Here is a 17,975-nt window from a genome sequence, read left to right as displayed (position 1 = left end):
AGTGAAAAAAAAAAGCAATTTTCCCACACATCTCTCCTCACTCACGCATTAGTTTCGCTTCCCCACCCGCCATTTTTAAAAAGACCCGAAAGGGCTGATTGCCTGCTTGAATTATGCAGAAACGGGCAGCGTTTAGGTCATATAATTGAATGTTGGAAAGGGGAGAAATTGTGCTTTTCAATGGTATTGACATTACAGTTGATCTGGAAGTATTACGTTTTTGGGGCGCTAAAATAAGGGCAATTGTACGGACCAAGGCGATGTACGAGTTTACGTTACTGCTTTTTCACATTTTTGGGAAATTAGCAGTGGTTTAATGGTTGTTGGATCCGAAGTATTTATCCCTACAGTACGATTAAAATAATCAGTGCAGTTATTGCTTAGCTATGTGAAAATGAGACTAAGGGACATAATGAAGTAACAAAATATCCTCAGCATCCATGGAAGCTTTCTTCCTTCACCTACTATCAATCATAGTTTATTGTTTGGTCAGCATATTGTGCCATCACTTAGATAACATAATCATTATTCATCAAGTCCATCAACATCATCAGATGAAGCCATAAAATCAATTGAGTAAACATGTCACAAGTCCAGGAGCAACTTAATTCTTTATTCAACAGGATCCCTCAATACAAACTCACTCCTCATTATTATGATTTAGTGTGTGACTGTTTCCAATGGAATTTATTGATCTGTCTGCCACACACACACTTGGAAGGGCATCTGTTTAACCCAGCAAAAACCTTGTGACTAAATATATTTAAGACAAAAAAACCCACAACATTCTGTAGAGTTTAACAGCCATCTTCTGACTTGTAAAAACACAAAGTCCGCTCAAATGCTCAAATGTGATTTTACTGTGCTTTATATACATTTCCACACCGAGGTTGTAATATGATAATGCCCTTTTAAGTGTAAGAGCCATTTCAGCTTGTTTTGGTAGGATGTAGTTTTGACCTGCCTGGTGATTTGATAGATGAAAAAAAAAAAAGTCCAATGCAGATGTTTAAGGGCAAACAGGTAAAAAAAAATAACTGAAAAATGTGCGGATTCACAAAATCAGCCTTGGTGCATTGGATTGAAAATGTTTCAATTAACAAAACTTGGTTACTGTGGTAATCCTGAGATTTGAAACGGGGGAGTAGAGCCAGAATAGTAAGGAATTGGAGTCCTTGGAGAACTTTGTAACACTTTTTGGTCCATGTACAGATGTTATGTGAATGCTTAAATAGTGGTGTGAATACAATTATGTACATTGATGTTTTGCTGTGTCGCCCAACCCTGCCCCCCTCTCCCAATGTTTTGGATGCTGAAGGTTCTTTCATAAATCATGGCAATAATGTACAAGTGGTGAGGTTTTACAGGAAGTAGTCTGGGGTGCGACGGGTGACATGGGGTTCCCCTCTACGAGGCGCAGGGTCAAACTGCAGGCTGGAAAACAAACACCTTGTTTTTAATCTAAAATCCTGTTGAGTTGATGGATCATAACATTTAACAGATGCTCTTTTACTTCCTCCTCCAGAACTAGAGGACCTTGCTGGTAGAGCAACAAACTGAGGACAGTTGCCCATTCATGGAACGGTAATCAATATGCTTACAAGGAGTATTTCAGGGTGTCGTCGAGTTCCATGATAGATGCCTGGTTACCACAACGGTAACAGTAATTTGGTGCACTGAATATAGTTACCACGTTTTGCTCGTGGCACCAGTTGTAACCCTATAGAAAGAAAAAACAGGAGAACAGTGTAGTAGTGAATCAGAAATCTGAGACAGTCCTACAGACATCATTTTATAGTACATATGCATCAACCTGAATGAGGTGGCTAACTTAATGCATTCAGATAAACTTTCATACATTATGATCACCTTTCAGATTTCAAGCATGTCGAATCAGCGACAGACAGCTTACCTCCATAACCAGCTGGTGAGCTCTGGAAACCAGGGTAAGGCGGTTGGCATGGTTAAATGTCTCGGATATATCCTGGCCAAAGGTGTAGCCGGCCCCCCTGGGGGAGATGCCCCAGCCCCCACGGTCATCTGGGTCTGACCACAGCAGGTCACACATGGGGCCCTGTGGAAGAGAGGAGACGTGTGTAAGCAGCATAGTAATAAAGATATGGATAAAGATCTATATGGTGAATAAGGTCACAGAGCGGGGGAGGCAATAAGATAGAGTAGGATCGAAAGTCAATATGGTCAGTTGTGTTTTTCGACCAAATGGTCGAAGTTGGGATTAGGAGCAGACAAACTTATCCTAGACCTGTACCTAAAAGTTACTTCTAACTAGCAGCAATGAATCAGCAGAGTATGCTCAGAAGCAGGGTTGTTGAGCCATGTACCTCGTGTGGCACTTCCTGCAAACGGTCCAGCGCTCGGATGTGATCCAACGTGTCTATGGACGGAGACAGGCCTCCGTGAAGACAGAATATCTTAGAAGGGAAAGAAAACAGAACATTTTACATGATAATTTAAATATTGGTTCTGACTCTGTAACAGTTTGACTGAGACATAACATACATACATATCTTGAGGGAATTTTTATTTACAGCATACAACAGTTAAAGCACTGCAGATTCAACCTCATGTGGATTAAATGTGTGAAACCTCAAAACGACCAGGATCTAGTTTAACAACATTTACTCAACCGTATTAGCACAACACATGGTTGCAATTCCACTCAGGCCAGGTTCATCAACAACGAGACTCCTGCACAAGGCACACTAATAACAGAGTGATAGCCCCGTAATAACAAAGACATAGGGATACTTAAAATATTAATTTAACACCTCTTACCTGAGTATCTACCAAGGCCGTGAGAGGAAGGTAATCGAAGAGGTCTGTGAAGTATTTCCATACGTTTGCATTGCCGTATTTCCTTAAGCACTCGTCATAGAAGCCGTACACTTGTGTGATTTGTCTGCTTTCGTGGTTCCCCCGAAGGATTGTGATGCGTTCACGGTACCTAACCTGCGATCAATGTTCAAAATACAGGGGATTACTAAACAGCACTGTTGAATGAATAGCCTACCAGGGCATTCTGAATGTGTATATTAGCATTATATTACTTTGGCATCACAAAGCCCTGTGTAAAATTATCATTGAGGACTCTCGTAGGGCAAGTTCAAATATGAATGGTCATTCAAAATTCCAAGTGCACGTTAACAATACTTGCCTTAAGTGCTACAAGTAGTGTGACAGTTTCTACAGAGTAGTAGCCTCGGTCAACGTAGTCTCCCATGAACAGGTAGTTTGTGTCTGGAGACTTCCCTCCGATTCTGAAGAGCTCCATGAGGTCGTGGAACTGGCCGTGGACGTCTCCACACACTGTAACAGGACATCGGACCTCCTGCACGTTGGATTCCTTGGTCAAAATTTCCTTCGCCTGGACAAAACCACACACAATTAGGCAAAGTTTCTCCTTACCCTGGACAAAACAAACATAAGGCTATGTTGTAGGCTACGTTGCAAAACGTTTGAGAGCCTCCCTTCCCACCGGTAACGTCCCCAAGAAAATAGACCAATGACATTTGGCAAGCTAGTTGAATTGCAATGCAGTTCCTAGAAACCAGTGGACTGTGAAGGGCAGCTCTAAGAAGAACAATAAGGCCTGCTGGGGGCAAAGCAGATAATATTATAGCAGAAAAGTCCACTACTGTTATATAATGCACCTGATTGCATTGGCAACAAATATAACTCTGCATGCAATCTCCCCCTCCCCCCTCAAAAAGCATCAGTGTTGGTCTTTGAAAAAAGTGGCAACATATGCCTAGGCCAGTCTCCAGACCATTCAAGGAACAACAAATTCATTTTAAAAAAACAGTAGAGATGCTCCTTGAAGTGTCTGGCTGGGATAATAAATTGTTGGCAGAACTACACTGGGGTTTGAGTGGTATAAGGAGCTTTTAGAGCATGAATCCCAATTGGGAAAGGAGCAGGCATAGAGTAGAGCAGGGCTGTGTCATTGTGTGGGTCAGAGATGAGCGAGAGATCTCTGCTACAGGCAGCAACGCCCTGAGAAAACAAGGGAGAGACACTGGCAGATTGAGGAGAGAAACAGCACAACCAAGGCATATTAAACAAACCTGACACGTTTCCAAATTACTTTGAGGAAATGACCAAATAAATAATCAGATAAGGGCCAGAACCCGACAAACTATTGTAGGTCAGTGGGACTTATACTATATTATGTTTACCAATGTTCTATAGAGTCAATACAGCTTACAATATGGTATGACCTCAGAAGACAGATCTTTCATCAGTAACCTAAAACAACTGATCAACATGTCTATATTGAATGGATGATGTAAATGCCTCAACCCTCATAACCGCACCTACTAAAGATATGCCTTGCTGGCATCAGCTAAAAACATCATGTTCGTTAATTCGTCATACACAGTGCAATGAAATGCTTACTTACAGGTCACCTTTCGACAATACAGAAAGTGAAAACAAAGAGTAGTAAAAATAAAAACAGAATAGTAATTGAGCAAAAATATGATACAAGGTGGCACTCAAACTAATTTAAGTCAGATATTTACGCGTCGTAAAGTACCAAACGCCGGAAATGAAGATAAAATAGCTAGCTAACGACCTTTTCCACGTGGGAAAAAAACTGAACGAAGGGAGACTTGCTAGCTACGTTAGGTAGCTAAGATTTTCTACAAGGAATCTGCCTCCCGGGGGGAGAGAAAAACAAAAGAAAAAAACACTTCTCCCAAGCGGGTGTGACACCTACTCCCGTTGCCTGCTGCTTGGATTCCACCTGGCGATCTGTTCACCATGTGCCCTGGCCTGTCTCCCTCTGTCTGGTACAGGTACCCCCGCCACACTGCTCCCTCTCCCCCGAGGTGTCGCTCGCCTCCACCACACACACGCGCTGTTGGGGCGAGTGACTCTGAACTTACAATTAGGGATGCACGATCGGTAAGCATATCGGAGTAGGCGATATTAGCTAAAAATGACATCGGCTCGATGTCTAGTTTAACACCAATGTAAAAGCTGATGTGCATACCTAAATAAACGTAGGTAGATGACATAATGCCACAAAAAGAGCTACACAGCATTCCTAACCTAGCCCACAATGTCTGCGGTGTGGATCTATTTTGAAGTTTCAAAGATCGTTGCATATAGCCTTTTTGTTATCTTTGTGCTGCTGTAACGGATGTGAAATGGCTAGCTAGTTAGCGGGTACGCGCTAGTAGCATTTCAATCAGTTACGTCACTTGCTCTGAGACTTAAGTAGGGTTGCCCCTTGCTTTGCTAGGGCCGTGGCCTTTGTGGAGCGATGGGTAACCGTTGTTGATGTGTGCAGAAGGTCCCTGGTTCGCGCCCGTGTCGGGGCGAGGGGACGACGTAAAGTTATACTGTTACATTGATGCTGTTGACCCGGATCACTGGTTGCTGCGGAAAAGGAGGAGGTTGAAAGGGGGGTGAGTGTAACGGATGTGAAATGGCTAGCTAGTTAGCGGGTACGCGCTAGTAGCATTTCAATCAGTTACGTCACTTGCTCTGAGACTTAAGTAGTGTTGCCCCTTGCTTTGCAAGGGCCGTGGCCTTTGTGGAGCGATGGGTAACGATGCTTCGTGGGCGACCGTTGTCGATGTGTGCAGAGGGTCCCTGGTTCGTGCCCGTGTCGGGGCGAGGAGACGGTTTAAAGTTATACTGTTACACTGCTATTATTAGCATTCATGCTCAAGAATGTGCTGGTTCTCATACCGCTGCTGCTATTTCAATGGCATTTGAGAACAAGTTTGAAACATGAACACACGCCTAGCTCCATTCAAAACAACTGACTCGAGAAATAAGCTCATCAACTGTGTCTGCAGCAGACGTGATACCCTCTGTCATGGCATTGAAATGCCGGCACAACAAAACTGCCGACAGACCGTGGGGTTAACTTGCAAAAGTACTCTACTAGAGGCTATGAACAAGTGAGTCGGTGGCATTTTGAACCTCTACGGTGTCGCCACCATGCTCGATGCTAGGTACAAGGGCCGCTACTTCGATGCAGACAAGAAACAGGGTTTACGTGAAATGTTAAACAGCTGGACAAGACTGAAATAGACAGTGAGCACCGAGGAAGAGAACCCACGACAGAAGAGGCCAGACAGCTGAAACATCACTGCTTGACATGTATGATGAAATCCTGGTTGAAAATGAAATGACTGAACAACGAAACAGCACAGCAAGTAAGTGAAATAAACATGTTTTGATTGTGTTTTAGTGGTAATAGGGACACACATAAATTACAACAAAATAACTTTTTGGTCAGTGTGTGTTTCAACTATTTAACTGCACTAGAATGCTTAAAAGGCCGCTACAATTTTAAATATCTGTATCGTTTTTTTGTCAAGAAAAACATTGGATATCTCTATCAGCCAAAAATGTAATATCGGTGCATCCCTACTTACAATGGCTAGCCCCAAGTCATTATACACTGCTCAAAAAAATAAAGGGAACACTTAAACAACACAATTTAACTCCAAGTCAATCACACTTCTGTGAAATCAAACTGTCCACTTAGGAAGCAACACTGATTGACAATAAATTTCACATGCTGTTGTGCAAATGGAATAGACAAAAGGTTGAAATTATAGGCAATTAGCAAGACACCCCCAAAACAGGAGTGATTCTGCAGGTGGTGACCACAGACCACTTCTCAGTTCCTATGCTTCCTGGCTGATGTTTTGGTCACTTTTGAATGCTGGCGGTCACAAATGTGCATGTGTCAGCATATGGTCTCACAAGGGGTCTGAGGATCTCATCTCGGTACCTAATGGCAGTCAGGCTACCTCTGGCGAGCACATGGAGGGCTGTGCGGCCCCACAAAGAAATGCCACCCCACACCATGACTGGCCCATCGCCAAACCGGTCATGCTGGAGGATGTTGCAGGCAGCAGAACGTTCTCCACGGCGTATCCAGACTGTCACGTCTGTCACATGTGCTCAGTGTGAACCTGCTTTCATCTGTGAAGAGCACAGGGCGCCTGTGGCGAATTTGCCAATCTTGGTGTTCTCTGGCAAATGCCAAACGTCCTGCACGGTGTTGGGCTGTAAGCCCAACCCCCACCTGTGGACGCCGGGCCCTCATACCATGGAGTCTGTTTCTGACCGTTTGAGCAGACACATGCACATTTGTGGCCTGCTGGAGGTCATTTTGCAGGGCGCTGGCAGTGCACCTCCTTGCACAAAGGCGGAGGTAGCGGTCCTGCTGCTGGGTTGTTGCCCTCCTACGGCCTCCTCCACGTCTCCTGATGTACTGGCCTGTCTCCTGGTAGCGCCTCCATGCTCTGGACACTACGCTGACAGACACAGCAAACCTTTTTGCCACAGCTCGCATTGATGTGCCATCCTGGATGAACTGCACTACCTGAGCCACTTGTGTGGGTTGTAGACTCCGTCTCATGCTACCACTAGAGTGAGAGCACCGCCAGCATTCAAAAGTGACCAAAACATCATCCAGGAAGCATAGGAGCTGAGAAGTGGTCTGTGGTCACCACCTGCAGAATCACTCCTTTTTTGGGGGTGTCTTGCTAATTGCCTATAATTTCCACCTTTTGTCTATTCCATTTGCACAACAGCATGTGAAATTTATTGTCAATCTAGTGTTACTTCCTAAGTGGACAGTTTGATTTCACAGAAGTGTGATTGACTTGGAGTTACATTGTGTTGTTTAAGTGTTCCCTTTATTTTTTTGAGCAGTGTATATTTTTTCTTGTGCTCTATGCTATTTGCCTCAGGACTCCTGCATGCTTTGTTGACTGTGAACTTGCTTGTTTACCCAACTGTGATACAGTCCGTTTGTTCCCACACTCGGGACTCTATTGGTTACACAGACTCCTGGCCTCCCATCCTATTCTATCCGCCACTCGCTGGCTTTGTATTCATGTTACCTGATGAAATTGCTGAACAATATGATCTTGTTGCTATCTAAATGCGCATTCAAACGTCATAAATCAACACTGCAGAGCTCTCCCTGTCCTCTGCTGTGCCCTGATTGTATTACTGCTGATGATACCTGGAAATGTGCATATACACCATAGCACATATACTGTTGCTAGCCCCAATTCTGACTTGTGCTCTGATCTGTTTCACTGATTTCTGCTCTCGTAAAAGCCTGGGTTTTCTGCACGTCAACACTAAAAGCTTATTACCTAAAATGTATCAATTGAAAGTGGGGGTTCACGGCTCCAATCTAGTTGTGTTGGTCATTACTGAGACATGGTTAATAAAGTGTTTTGAATACTGATGTTAACCTTTCTGGTTATAACATTTTCAGCAAGACAGATCTTCCAAAGGTGGAGTGGCAATCTTTACCAAGGATCACCTTCAGTGCTTGGATGTCTCCACCAAGTCTGTCCCCAAACAAATTGACGTTTTAAGCATTAAACTTTCAAATAGCTCTTCGTTGACTGTTGCTGGGTGTAATCGTCCACCATCAGCGCCGGCCTGTCCCCTAAATGCCCTAAGACCTCTCCCGGCCTTTACAAACACACCCCCATAAAGAAAACACATTTAAAAAAACGGCCCCTGGTTAAACCGTAATCTGGCAGAGTTACTCCACCTCAAGAATTCCAGTTGGCGAAAGGCTCGGCACACGCATACTCAGCCTGACTGGCTCTCATTCAGGCGAATTACAAATAGGTGCACTCAGGCTACCCGGAAGGCCAAAGTTAATTAGTTTAAGGAGCAGTTCTAACCAAGAAATTATGGAAAACGGTTAAAGACCTGGAGAATAAACCCTCCTCCTCACAGCTGCCCATGTCCCTTAATGTTGATGATGTAGTTGTTACTGACAAGGAGCACATGGCTGAGCTCTTTAAAATCACCACTTCATTAAGTCAGGATTCCTATTTGCCTCAGCCATGCCTCCTTGCCCTGCCAACATTCTCATCTCCCACCCCTTCTAATGCAACTAGCCCTGATGCTCCTCCCACGCTACAAAGTGTCTCCTGGCAGGCAGCCACTGTGTCCGAAGTGCTAAATGAGATCCTTAAACTTGACCCACAAAAAACATCTGGGTCAGATGGGTTAGACCCTTCATTAAGGTTGCTGCGCCCATCATCGCCAAGCCTGTCGCTCCTCTCTGGGGAGGTTCCCCTTGCTTGGAAGGCAGACATGGGGGTCATGTATTTAAAAAGGAGGCACTCAAGCTGGTCCTAACTGTTTTTGGCCAATTTCAATTTCCCCTGTTTATCAAGTGTTGGAAAGACTTGTCAATAATCAACTGGCTTTCTTGATGTCTATAGTATTCTCTGTGGTACGCAATCTGGGTTCCACGCAGGTTATGGATGTGTCAAGGCAAACTTTAAAAGTTCCTAAATTATGTCAACATTTCCCTCGAGTCTAAGCAATGTTGTGCTGCTATTTTTATTGACTTGCCCTAAGCTTTTAAAACGGGAGACCATTCCATTCTTGTGTGCTGGCTAAGGAGTATTGGTGTCTCTGAGGGTGTCTTTGGCCTGGTTCTCTCTCTCAAAGAGTGCAGTGTATAAAGTCAGAACATCTGCTGTCTCAGCCACTGCCTGTCACCAAGGGAGTACCTCAAGGCTAATGTTTAAGCCCCAAGCTCTTAATTTACATCAACATAGCTCAGGCAGTAGGAAGCTCTCTCATCCATTTATATGCAGATACAGTCTTATACTCAGCTGGCCCCTCCTGGATTTTGTGTTACGCTCTACAACAAAGCTTTCTTAGTGTCCAACAAGCTTTATCTGCCCTTAACACCTCCAAAACTAAGATCATGTGGTTCGGTAAGAAGAATGCCCCTCTTCCCACAGGTGCAGTCACCTCATACAAGTACTTGGGAGTATGGCTAGACAGTACACAGTCCTTCTCTCAGAACATATCAAAGCTGCAGGGTAAAGTTAAATATAGACTTGGTTTCCTCTATTGTAATTGCTCCTCTTTCACCACAGCTGCCAAACTAACACCGATTCAGATGACCATCCTACCCATGCTAGATTACGGAGACGTAATTTATAGAGCGGCAGGTAAGGGTGCTTTCGAGCGGCTAGATGTTCTATACCAGTAGGCCATCAGATTTGCCACCAACACGCCTTATATAGGACACATCACTGCACTCTATACTCCTCTGTAAACTGGTCATCACTGTATACCCGTCACAAGACCCAGTGGTTGATGCTTATTTATAAAACCCTCTTATGCCTCACTCCCCCTATCTGAGATCCCTAATGCAGCCCTCATCCTCCACATACAATACTCGTTCTGCCAGTCACATTCTGTTAAAGTTCCCTAAAGCACACATCCCTGTGTCCCTCCTCTTTTCAGTTCGCTGGAGCTAGCAATGAACGAGCTGCAAGAAAACATTCAAACTGGACCATTTTATCTCAATCTCTTCATTCAGACTCAAATCATGGACACTGACAGTTGTGGCTGCTTTACATGATATGTCGTCTCTTACCTTCTTGCCCTTTGTGCTGTTGTCTGTGGCCAATAATGTTTGTACCATGTTTTGTGCTGCTACCATGTTGTGATGTGTGTTTTGTCCTATATTTTCTTTTTAAAATCCCAGCCCTGTCCCCACAGGAGGCTTTTTGCCTTTTGGCAGGCAATTTGTAAATAAGAAATCTTATTGTAAATAAGAATGTTCTTAACTAACTTCCCAAAATAAACAAAAGGTGAAATAATTAAACGTGCCAGACCAGGAAATAGTGCAATAGAGTTTAATAAGAAAATTGACAATAGTAATAAGAAAACCGTCAGCCTAGAATGATTTCACAGAATAAACAAAGTGTGAAGTTCATCAGTAAATCCCTCTTCCACCATTCTGTAATTTGTATCCCAAGACAGAGGCCATTCCACAAGTGTTATATTGAGTCACAAAGCCCAGCAACAATGTGGTAGTGATGCAACTCAGAATCACTCACATCCAAGGCTATATTTACTCTGGCTGCGCATTCTGCTGAACACATTAACAAAATGCACAGGGGATGGATGTCAGCCATCACTGAGCAAATGTGTGCTCTAAAACCACACCACTACTATGCTTACACCTACTGTTCAAGAGCTGGTCAATCACATGTTGATAAAATAATTTAAATGTTGAAAGATAATGATTAAATAATTCCACTGAAACCTTATAATTGTATGAAATTGATTAGAATCATAAAATTATAATCTGATTTGTGTAGTTTTAGTCAGAATTAGGTTAAACAATGTATCTGTATAGTGGAAAAACAGACAGAGCAAGGCGTAGCTCAGGATTTTAACTTGTATATGGGGGCCGAAGAAAGATACCGAGAACAGTTAAACTGTGTTTGGACCGACCTGGCTAGGCCTCTGAGGAATTTATGAGGGCATAGGGAGTACTTCAAGGTTTCCCTAATCTCGGGGGAATGGAACTGTCGGCTGGGTAGTGATACCGTGGTGAGAACTATGGAGAAAGATTTTTTTTAAACTCACCTACTGTTTGTGTGGAAGTATGTGCGTAGGATACCTACTGTTTGTGTGGAAGTATGTGCGTAGGATACCTACTGTTTGTGTGGAAGTATGTGCGTAGGATACCTACTGTTTGTGTGGAAGTATGTGCGTAGGATACCTACTGTTTGTGTGGAAGTATGTGCGTAGGATACCTACTGTTTGTGTGGAAGTATGTGCGTAGGATAGCTACTGTTTGTGTGGAAGTATGTGCGTAGGATAGCTACTGTTTGTGTGGAAGTATGTGCGTAGGATAGCTACTGTTTGTGTGGAAGTATGTGCGCAGCTATAAAATGGATGTCTTTGTATAATGGACTTCAGAATGTTCTCGTGAATAAACACTTGGTTTTTGTAAGCTGGGACTCGTCTGCTTCATTCAACCAGAATCTTACAAACTCTGGGTTGCAGACTGAGTAGATTAATTGAAGTTTATGAACATTGATAACAAAATTCTCATAACACGTGTTCAGGGGTTTGTGAGAACTGATTACAACAACAAAATGGAAACCATTGAGTAACTGGCAAAACCACTCACTTGAGACTGAACTCCACAGGCTAATAGAATGTGATCACTGACACCTTGTAGCCTAGTGGTGAATATTTGGCAATGGGAAATTCTAGCAGAGTACCATTTTCATCCATACTGTAATCCTGGCCTCTAACCTACAAATCATCTCAGGACACGAATCACCTGTTTGTAAACAAGTCAAACGAGTACATGAGTAGACACACCTGGTTATATATATATATATATATATATATATATATATATATATATATATATATATATATATATATATATATATATATATATAAAAGAGTATTTAAGCCCATACATAAGTGTTACACCCAAGTGAAAAGATTATCAATGAAGATTGATGTTAAATCCCTGCTCAGACCCTAGGTGGTGTACTGATGACTTGATAAAGTGAAAGTTCTGTCTGACCTAGTTCTTGTCGTGTCCCACAGTGTGGGAATCCGGGATGTGTGTATGTCTGTTTTACAACTGTACTTAAGTGTGTATGGTTTGACCAGATCAAACAAATAAAAATACTTCACACTTTGACAAGCGCAATGATTTTGCCACACGACACTCAGTCATACAGTATGAAGCTAAAAACACCCCTAACATTTTAGATAGACCTACACGAGAACGTAGGCTATATTAATAACCACTCTTGAAACTAGACAGGATTATGTTATAAGCTATTTGGCAAGTGTTGATAGCGACAAACTGCGCAATATGTATAGTATCATCCCCCTGAATGTTACACTGAAAGATTTTACAATGGAAAAGTATATTCCCGTATACCGTAACTTACCTTTTCGCAAAGCGTTTTGACTTGGCTCTCTGACAGCTGTTTGCAGTCGTTGATTTGTTCGATCCATAAGTCGATCTCCTTCGTAAAACACTTCTCGTCCATTACTGATTGTTATTTCGGTTAATTCAGTGGCACGGAAATTGTTATTTCCCTAAATACTCGCAATCTTCCCCCAAATTGACCAACCAAGTTGCATGCGGTTCTAATTGACACATAAATTGCTGAACGTACATGAACCGGAGCGACTATGATATGTGGAGACGTCAGTAGCTGTTGTCCCACGCTAGACCGTGATCCACTCAACACAAGTAGGACTGGGAGCGCCAGGCAGATGCCGCATTACTATTGGTCTCCCAGTAGAAATCTTTGCATTCTTATTGGCTATTGGGCGACTTCGTTGGCATGGCCCGGTGCCCCGCGTAAGCGGAGTTCACCCTTCCATTGGTCCATAGGAATATCTCCATCCACCCGGGAAACCGGGCCATGCAAACGAACTGATCCAGTGGTTGCTACATTGTAACCCTTTGTTAATGGTCGTAAATAATGCTAAGTTGTTTTCACTATGAAAATAGCCTATTCATGGTTAGGGACAGATCTAAATTTACTGGGGTGGAGGGTGGTCAAAAATAGGGGAGGGTTGTCAATGTTTTTTTTGTTGCTTTGGGGAGGTTTGTGTGGTTATTTAGAGGGGCACATGGGAGCCTAGTGCGTTTTTTCCCTGGTTTACATTATAAACAATGGCTTGACTTACTTTTGATATTACCCTAATAAAGTTTAGAAACGTTTGTGAAGGTTTGGTATGGTGTGGCTATTATTAAGCTTTAGCTACTGCAGGCCAATGATATGATGGCAGTGCGCCCTGGCGCTCCAGCTGACTTTGACAGTTGAACTCGAGATGAGGAAGACTGTGTCATGCCTACCAGAGTTACTCCTATAATCTAACAATATAATGCTTATCTTTATACGAAATATTCTGGTCGAGAATTTATGAATTACCCTCCTTCTAAACGTCTATATCTGTATAGCAGACGCAGTAGCAATCTGACATAGAGAAATGCATGTCGGTGTCATAGCATGCTTGCCGGCATACAGTGCCTTCGGAAAGTATTCAGACCCCTCGACATTTTCACAATATTGTTACGTAACAGCCTTAATCTAAAACTGATTGATAAACATATTTCCTCAGCATTCTACACAATACCCCATAACTACAAAGCGAAAAAAGGTTTTTACAGGTTTTCCCAAATGTATAAAAAAATAAAAATACAGAACAAAAATTCCTTATATACATAAGTTATCAGACCCTTTGCTATTAGACTTGATATTGAGCTCAGCTGCATCCTGTTTCCATTGATCATCCTTGAGATGCTTCTACCATTTGATTGGAGTCCACCTGTGGTAAATTAAATTGATGTGACATGATTTGGAAAGGCACACACCTGTCTATATAAGGTCCCACAATTGACAGTGCATGTCAAAGCACAAAACAAGCCATGAGGTCAAAGGAATTGTCTGTGGAGCTCAGAGACAGGATTGTGTCGAGGCACAGATCTGGTGAAGGGTACCAAAAAATGTCTGCAGCATTGAAGGTCCCAAAGAACACAGTGGCCTCCATCATTCTAAAATGGAAGAAGTTTGGAACCACCACGACTCTTCCTAGAGCTGGACGCCCAGCCAAACTGAACAATCGGGGAGAAGGGCGTTGGTCAGGTAGGTGACCAAGAACCCGATGGTCACTCTGACAGAACTCTAGAGTTCCTCTGTGGAGATGGGAGAACCTTCCAGAAGGACAACCATCTCTGCAGCACTCCACCAATCAGGCCTTTATGGTAGAGTGGCCAGACTGATGCCACTCCTCAGTAAAAGGCACATGACAGCCCGCTTGGAGATGGCCAAAAGGCACCTAAAGACTCTCAGACCATGAGAAATGAGATTCTCTGGTATGATGAAACCAAGATTGAACTGTTTTACCTGAATGCCAAGCGTCACATCTGGAGGAAACCTGGCACCATCCCTAAGGTAAAGCATGGTTGTGGCAGCATCATGCTGTGGGGATGTTTTTCAGCGGCAGGGACAGGGAAACTAGTCAGGATCGAGGCAAAGTACAGATCGATCCTTGATGAAAACCTGCTCCAGAGCACTCAGGACCTCAAACTGGGGCGAAGGTTCACCTTCCAACAGGGCAACAACCCTAAGCACACAGCCAAGACAATGCAAGATTGGCTTCGGGGCAAGTCCCTGAATGTCCTTGAGTGACCCAGCCAGATCTTGGACTTGAACCCGATCAAACATCTCTGGAGAGACCTGAAAATAGCTGTGCAGCGACGCTCCCCATCCAACCTGACAGAGCTTGAGAGGATCTGCAGAGAATAATGGGAGAAACTCCCCAAATACAGGTGTGCCAAGCTTGTAGCGTCATACTCAAGAAGACATGAGACTGTAATCGCTGCCAAAGGTGCTTCAACAAAGTACTGAGTAAAGGGTTGACAAGTTATGTAAATGTGATATGTATATATTTTTTTTATACATTTGCAAAAATGCCTAAAACCTGTTTTTGCTTTGTCATTATGGGATATTGTGTGTAGATTGATTTAGGGGGGAAAAAACTATTTAATCAATTTTAGAATGAGACTAACATAACAATGTGGAAAAAGTGAAGGTGTCTGAATACTTTCCCTAATATGTATTTATGTAAAAAATGGGGACCACAATAGCAATAAGTCCCGGACTTAATTGTGCAATCCAGGTCACTTTAAAAAAATCTTTGTGTGTGTGTTTAACTGACAAATAATATCAATCAATCCAAACTGTGCAGCGGCCAATTGTGAATAGAAAGAGACATCTGTTACAAAACACCCAAACGTTTAATGACATTTGAAAATTTCAAGCCAAGCCTTCGATACTGGGTAAGCCTACAAGGTAGGGAGGGATGTTTTTTCCATTTGTCAAGATTGACAGTATTTGTGGTGTTGAAAACGCAAACAATGATATTGACTTGCCCAAAGTCTGTATGCTTGGTTTATTGGTTGTGTGGTGCATTGGCACAGAAAAATGTTGGTGGAAAATGTGTTGCATGTATTTTATATCATTACAAATGTGGCATCAAAATGTTCAAAATCTGATTTCCCCCAAGCTGATCATTGTCTGCAGCCAGCTCTGATCGTAATGAAACAGGAAGGGAGAGTGAGTCTGTCTGTGGTGGTCAGCGAACCCTCACCCTTCTGGCCCGTCGCTCTGCGTGGCACTGACTGTCACAAAACACAGGGTCACTACAGTTATTGTTATTTGTAGTCGTAAACATTATTTTGAGTTAATTCTTTAAGGTGGGAGGGTGTACAATTCATTTTACAGTACATGGGGAGGATCATGTGACAATAGTTTTACCTTTGGGGAAGAGGGTGCATTTTTTTAAATCTTGAGTAAAAATAATAATTATGAAACATCTATTGTGTACCTGTTTGTCCTCTGTAGTTGTGTGACTTCGTTAGCAGAAAACCATACTTTTTCAATAAACGATCAAATACAACCACTGTGTGGACAGACTGGGAGACGAGAAGCAAGTACAGGGAGTGAATATTTAATAAATAACAGACATGAAACAAACCAAGGACAGCGTCTGGACAAGAGGGACAAAACAACATTAATGCAGACACGGGGAAGAAACTGAGGAAGTGACAGATATAGGGGAGGCAATCAATAAGGTAGAGTCCATGTGAGTCACATGAAGCGCTGATGCACGTAACAATGGTGACAGGTGTGCATAATGATGGGCCGCCTGGCGCCCTCAAGCGCCAGAGAGGGGGAGCGGGAGCAGGCGTGACACATTGCCTGCTTTCCAAGTACTTAAAACACCCTATCTCCTCAGCCATCAAATTAAGTAGACACTTCTGATGACTTTCATGATGTCTGACGAGTATACACTTGCATTCATCCCGCGATGATTGTGGTTTCAGCCACCGGTAGTTTGTGGGTGGTTTATATGCTCTACAGTCAATTATGATTGCATGTCTACTTATATTAACCATATAATTATTAATATATGCCTACTGTATGATAGCTAGCAAATGAATTAGCTAAATAAAGTTAGCCTGCCTAACTGGAACTTCTGAAGAAGGACCATTTCCTTGTACAATCATCGCAAATTTAATTATGGGGCGTTTCAGGCCCCGAAGTGAACATAATTGTACACTCGCAAAATCCATTAAAAACGAGGGCTGAGGGGGTTACATTGCAAACTTCCCTTGCTTGGCTAATCATCTGGACCGACGACAAATATGGCCGCGGGGATTCATCCAAGGGCTCAAGGCGAGGGTAAGTGGACGAGGGTGTGTCTTTTATGAGTTTGAAATGCAGCCATTGACTTTTGCTGTTGCTGTAAGATGGCAACTCAGTGCAAATGCGGATGTGCCAATTGAATGTCAACAACTGTCTGGGGGGGTATCTTTAATTCCACATCTTTCTTTTTAAATGGTTGGTGGGGCACAGTGAGGGATCTGGTGGATAAAATACTGAAAAGTGGAACAAAAAAATACATTCTTCTAACTGTTGAAGTTAAAGATACTCTGTTATCACAAAAACCAAGTTTGTCTAAAACATTTATTGTTATTCTTTTTATTATCTTCAGTCAAATGTTGTTTAGGGACAGAAACCATCCAGTGCCAGGACCCAGTTAAAAATTCAACTCTCAATGGTAGTACTGTTCCCTCCAAAACCTGAAGAAAAAACATTACAATTAAGAAAGAATTTTCCTGAATAACCTTGACATAGTCCTTAACTGAGTTAGGCCTCCTAGAGAGTTAATAACAACAGTTTATATAATACTTGTCTGTACCTATGCAACGCTTGACAAATCTTTGTCAGAATCTAACCTATATATTTCCGTGGTCAGTGAAATCGGATGACGGCAATGATGGTATTCTGGAGTCTTCTTCTCTTCCTCTGCTCTTCGGCTCCTTCCTCGAGTGCTTTACTGAATAAAACAATAATCATGTTTCTTCTGAACACACATTAATCTACACTTTGAAAAACCATACTTAATTTGCACAGAGAAAACCATACTTTGGTTACACATAGGGTGAACGTTACACATTACATAGGAGTAAAACATTCTGTATCAAACAGCATGTTGTCAACATGGATGAGTTCACTCAACAAGTTCTATCTGTACCACATTATTAGAATCAAACATGGTCTGCTTTAGAATATATTTCT

At 42.6% G+C, this 17,975-nt stretch overlaps 1 protein-coding gene across 2 annotated transcripts; it reads right to left on the bottom strand.

The window, feature by feature from the left end:
• Positions 1-592: 592 nt before the first annotated feature.
• On the bottom strand, positions 593-13,091 carry LOC129868187 (serine/threonine-protein phosphatase 2A catalytic subunit alpha isoform-like). 2 transcript variants are annotated; one of them, XM_055941931.1, is made up of 7 exons: positions 12,765-13,091; positions 3,176-3,385; positions 2,797-2,970; positions 2,343-2,432; positions 1,913-2,074; positions 1,602-1,720; positions 593-1,434 (listed from the first exon to the last, which is right to left on the bottom strand). In XM_055941931.1, the coding sequence occupies exons 1-7, from the start codon at positions 12,864-12,866 to the stop codon at positions 1,362-1,364; spliced, it is 930 nt and encodes a 309-aa protein (XP_055797906.1). In that variant the 5' UTR covers positions 12,867-13,091; the 3' UTR covers positions 593-1,361. The 2 variants fall into 2 exon arrangements, with proteins under 2 accessions (XP_055797906.1, XP_055797907.1); XM_055941932.1 differs by lacking the exon at positions 12,765-13,091 and adding an exon at positions 4,739-4,894.
• Positions 13,092-17,975: the final 4,884 nt, after the last annotated feature.

Source organism: Salvelinus fontinalis, chromosome 13 (genome assembly GCF_029448725.1).
Source record: "Salvelinus fontinalis isolate EN_2023a chromosome 13, ASM2944872v1, whole genome shotgun sequence".
Taxonomy (NCBI): domain Eukaryota; kingdom Metazoa; phylum Chordata; class Actinopteri; order Salmoniformes; family Salmonidae; genus Salvelinus; species Salvelinus fontinalis.
This window is presented reverse-complemented; position numbering and strand designations above follow the sequence as displayed.

What these genes read in the sequence shown, in the direction of transcription:
- LOC129868187 (XM_055941931.1), bottom strand. Translation starts at nt 12,866, where the DNA reads ATGGACGAGAAGTGTTTTACGAAGGAGATCGACTTATGGATCGAACAA. An exon ending in TGCAGGAAGTGCCACACGAG is followed by an intron (nt 2,075 to 2,342) that starts GTACATGGCTCA and finishes TCTCTTCCACAG; the next exon opens with GGCCCCATGTGTGACCTGCT. An exon ending in CTCACCAGCTGGTTATGGAG is followed by an intron (nt 1,721 to 1,912) that starts GTAAGCTGTCTG and finishes TTCTTTCTATAG; the next exon opens with GGTTACAACTGGTGCCACGA.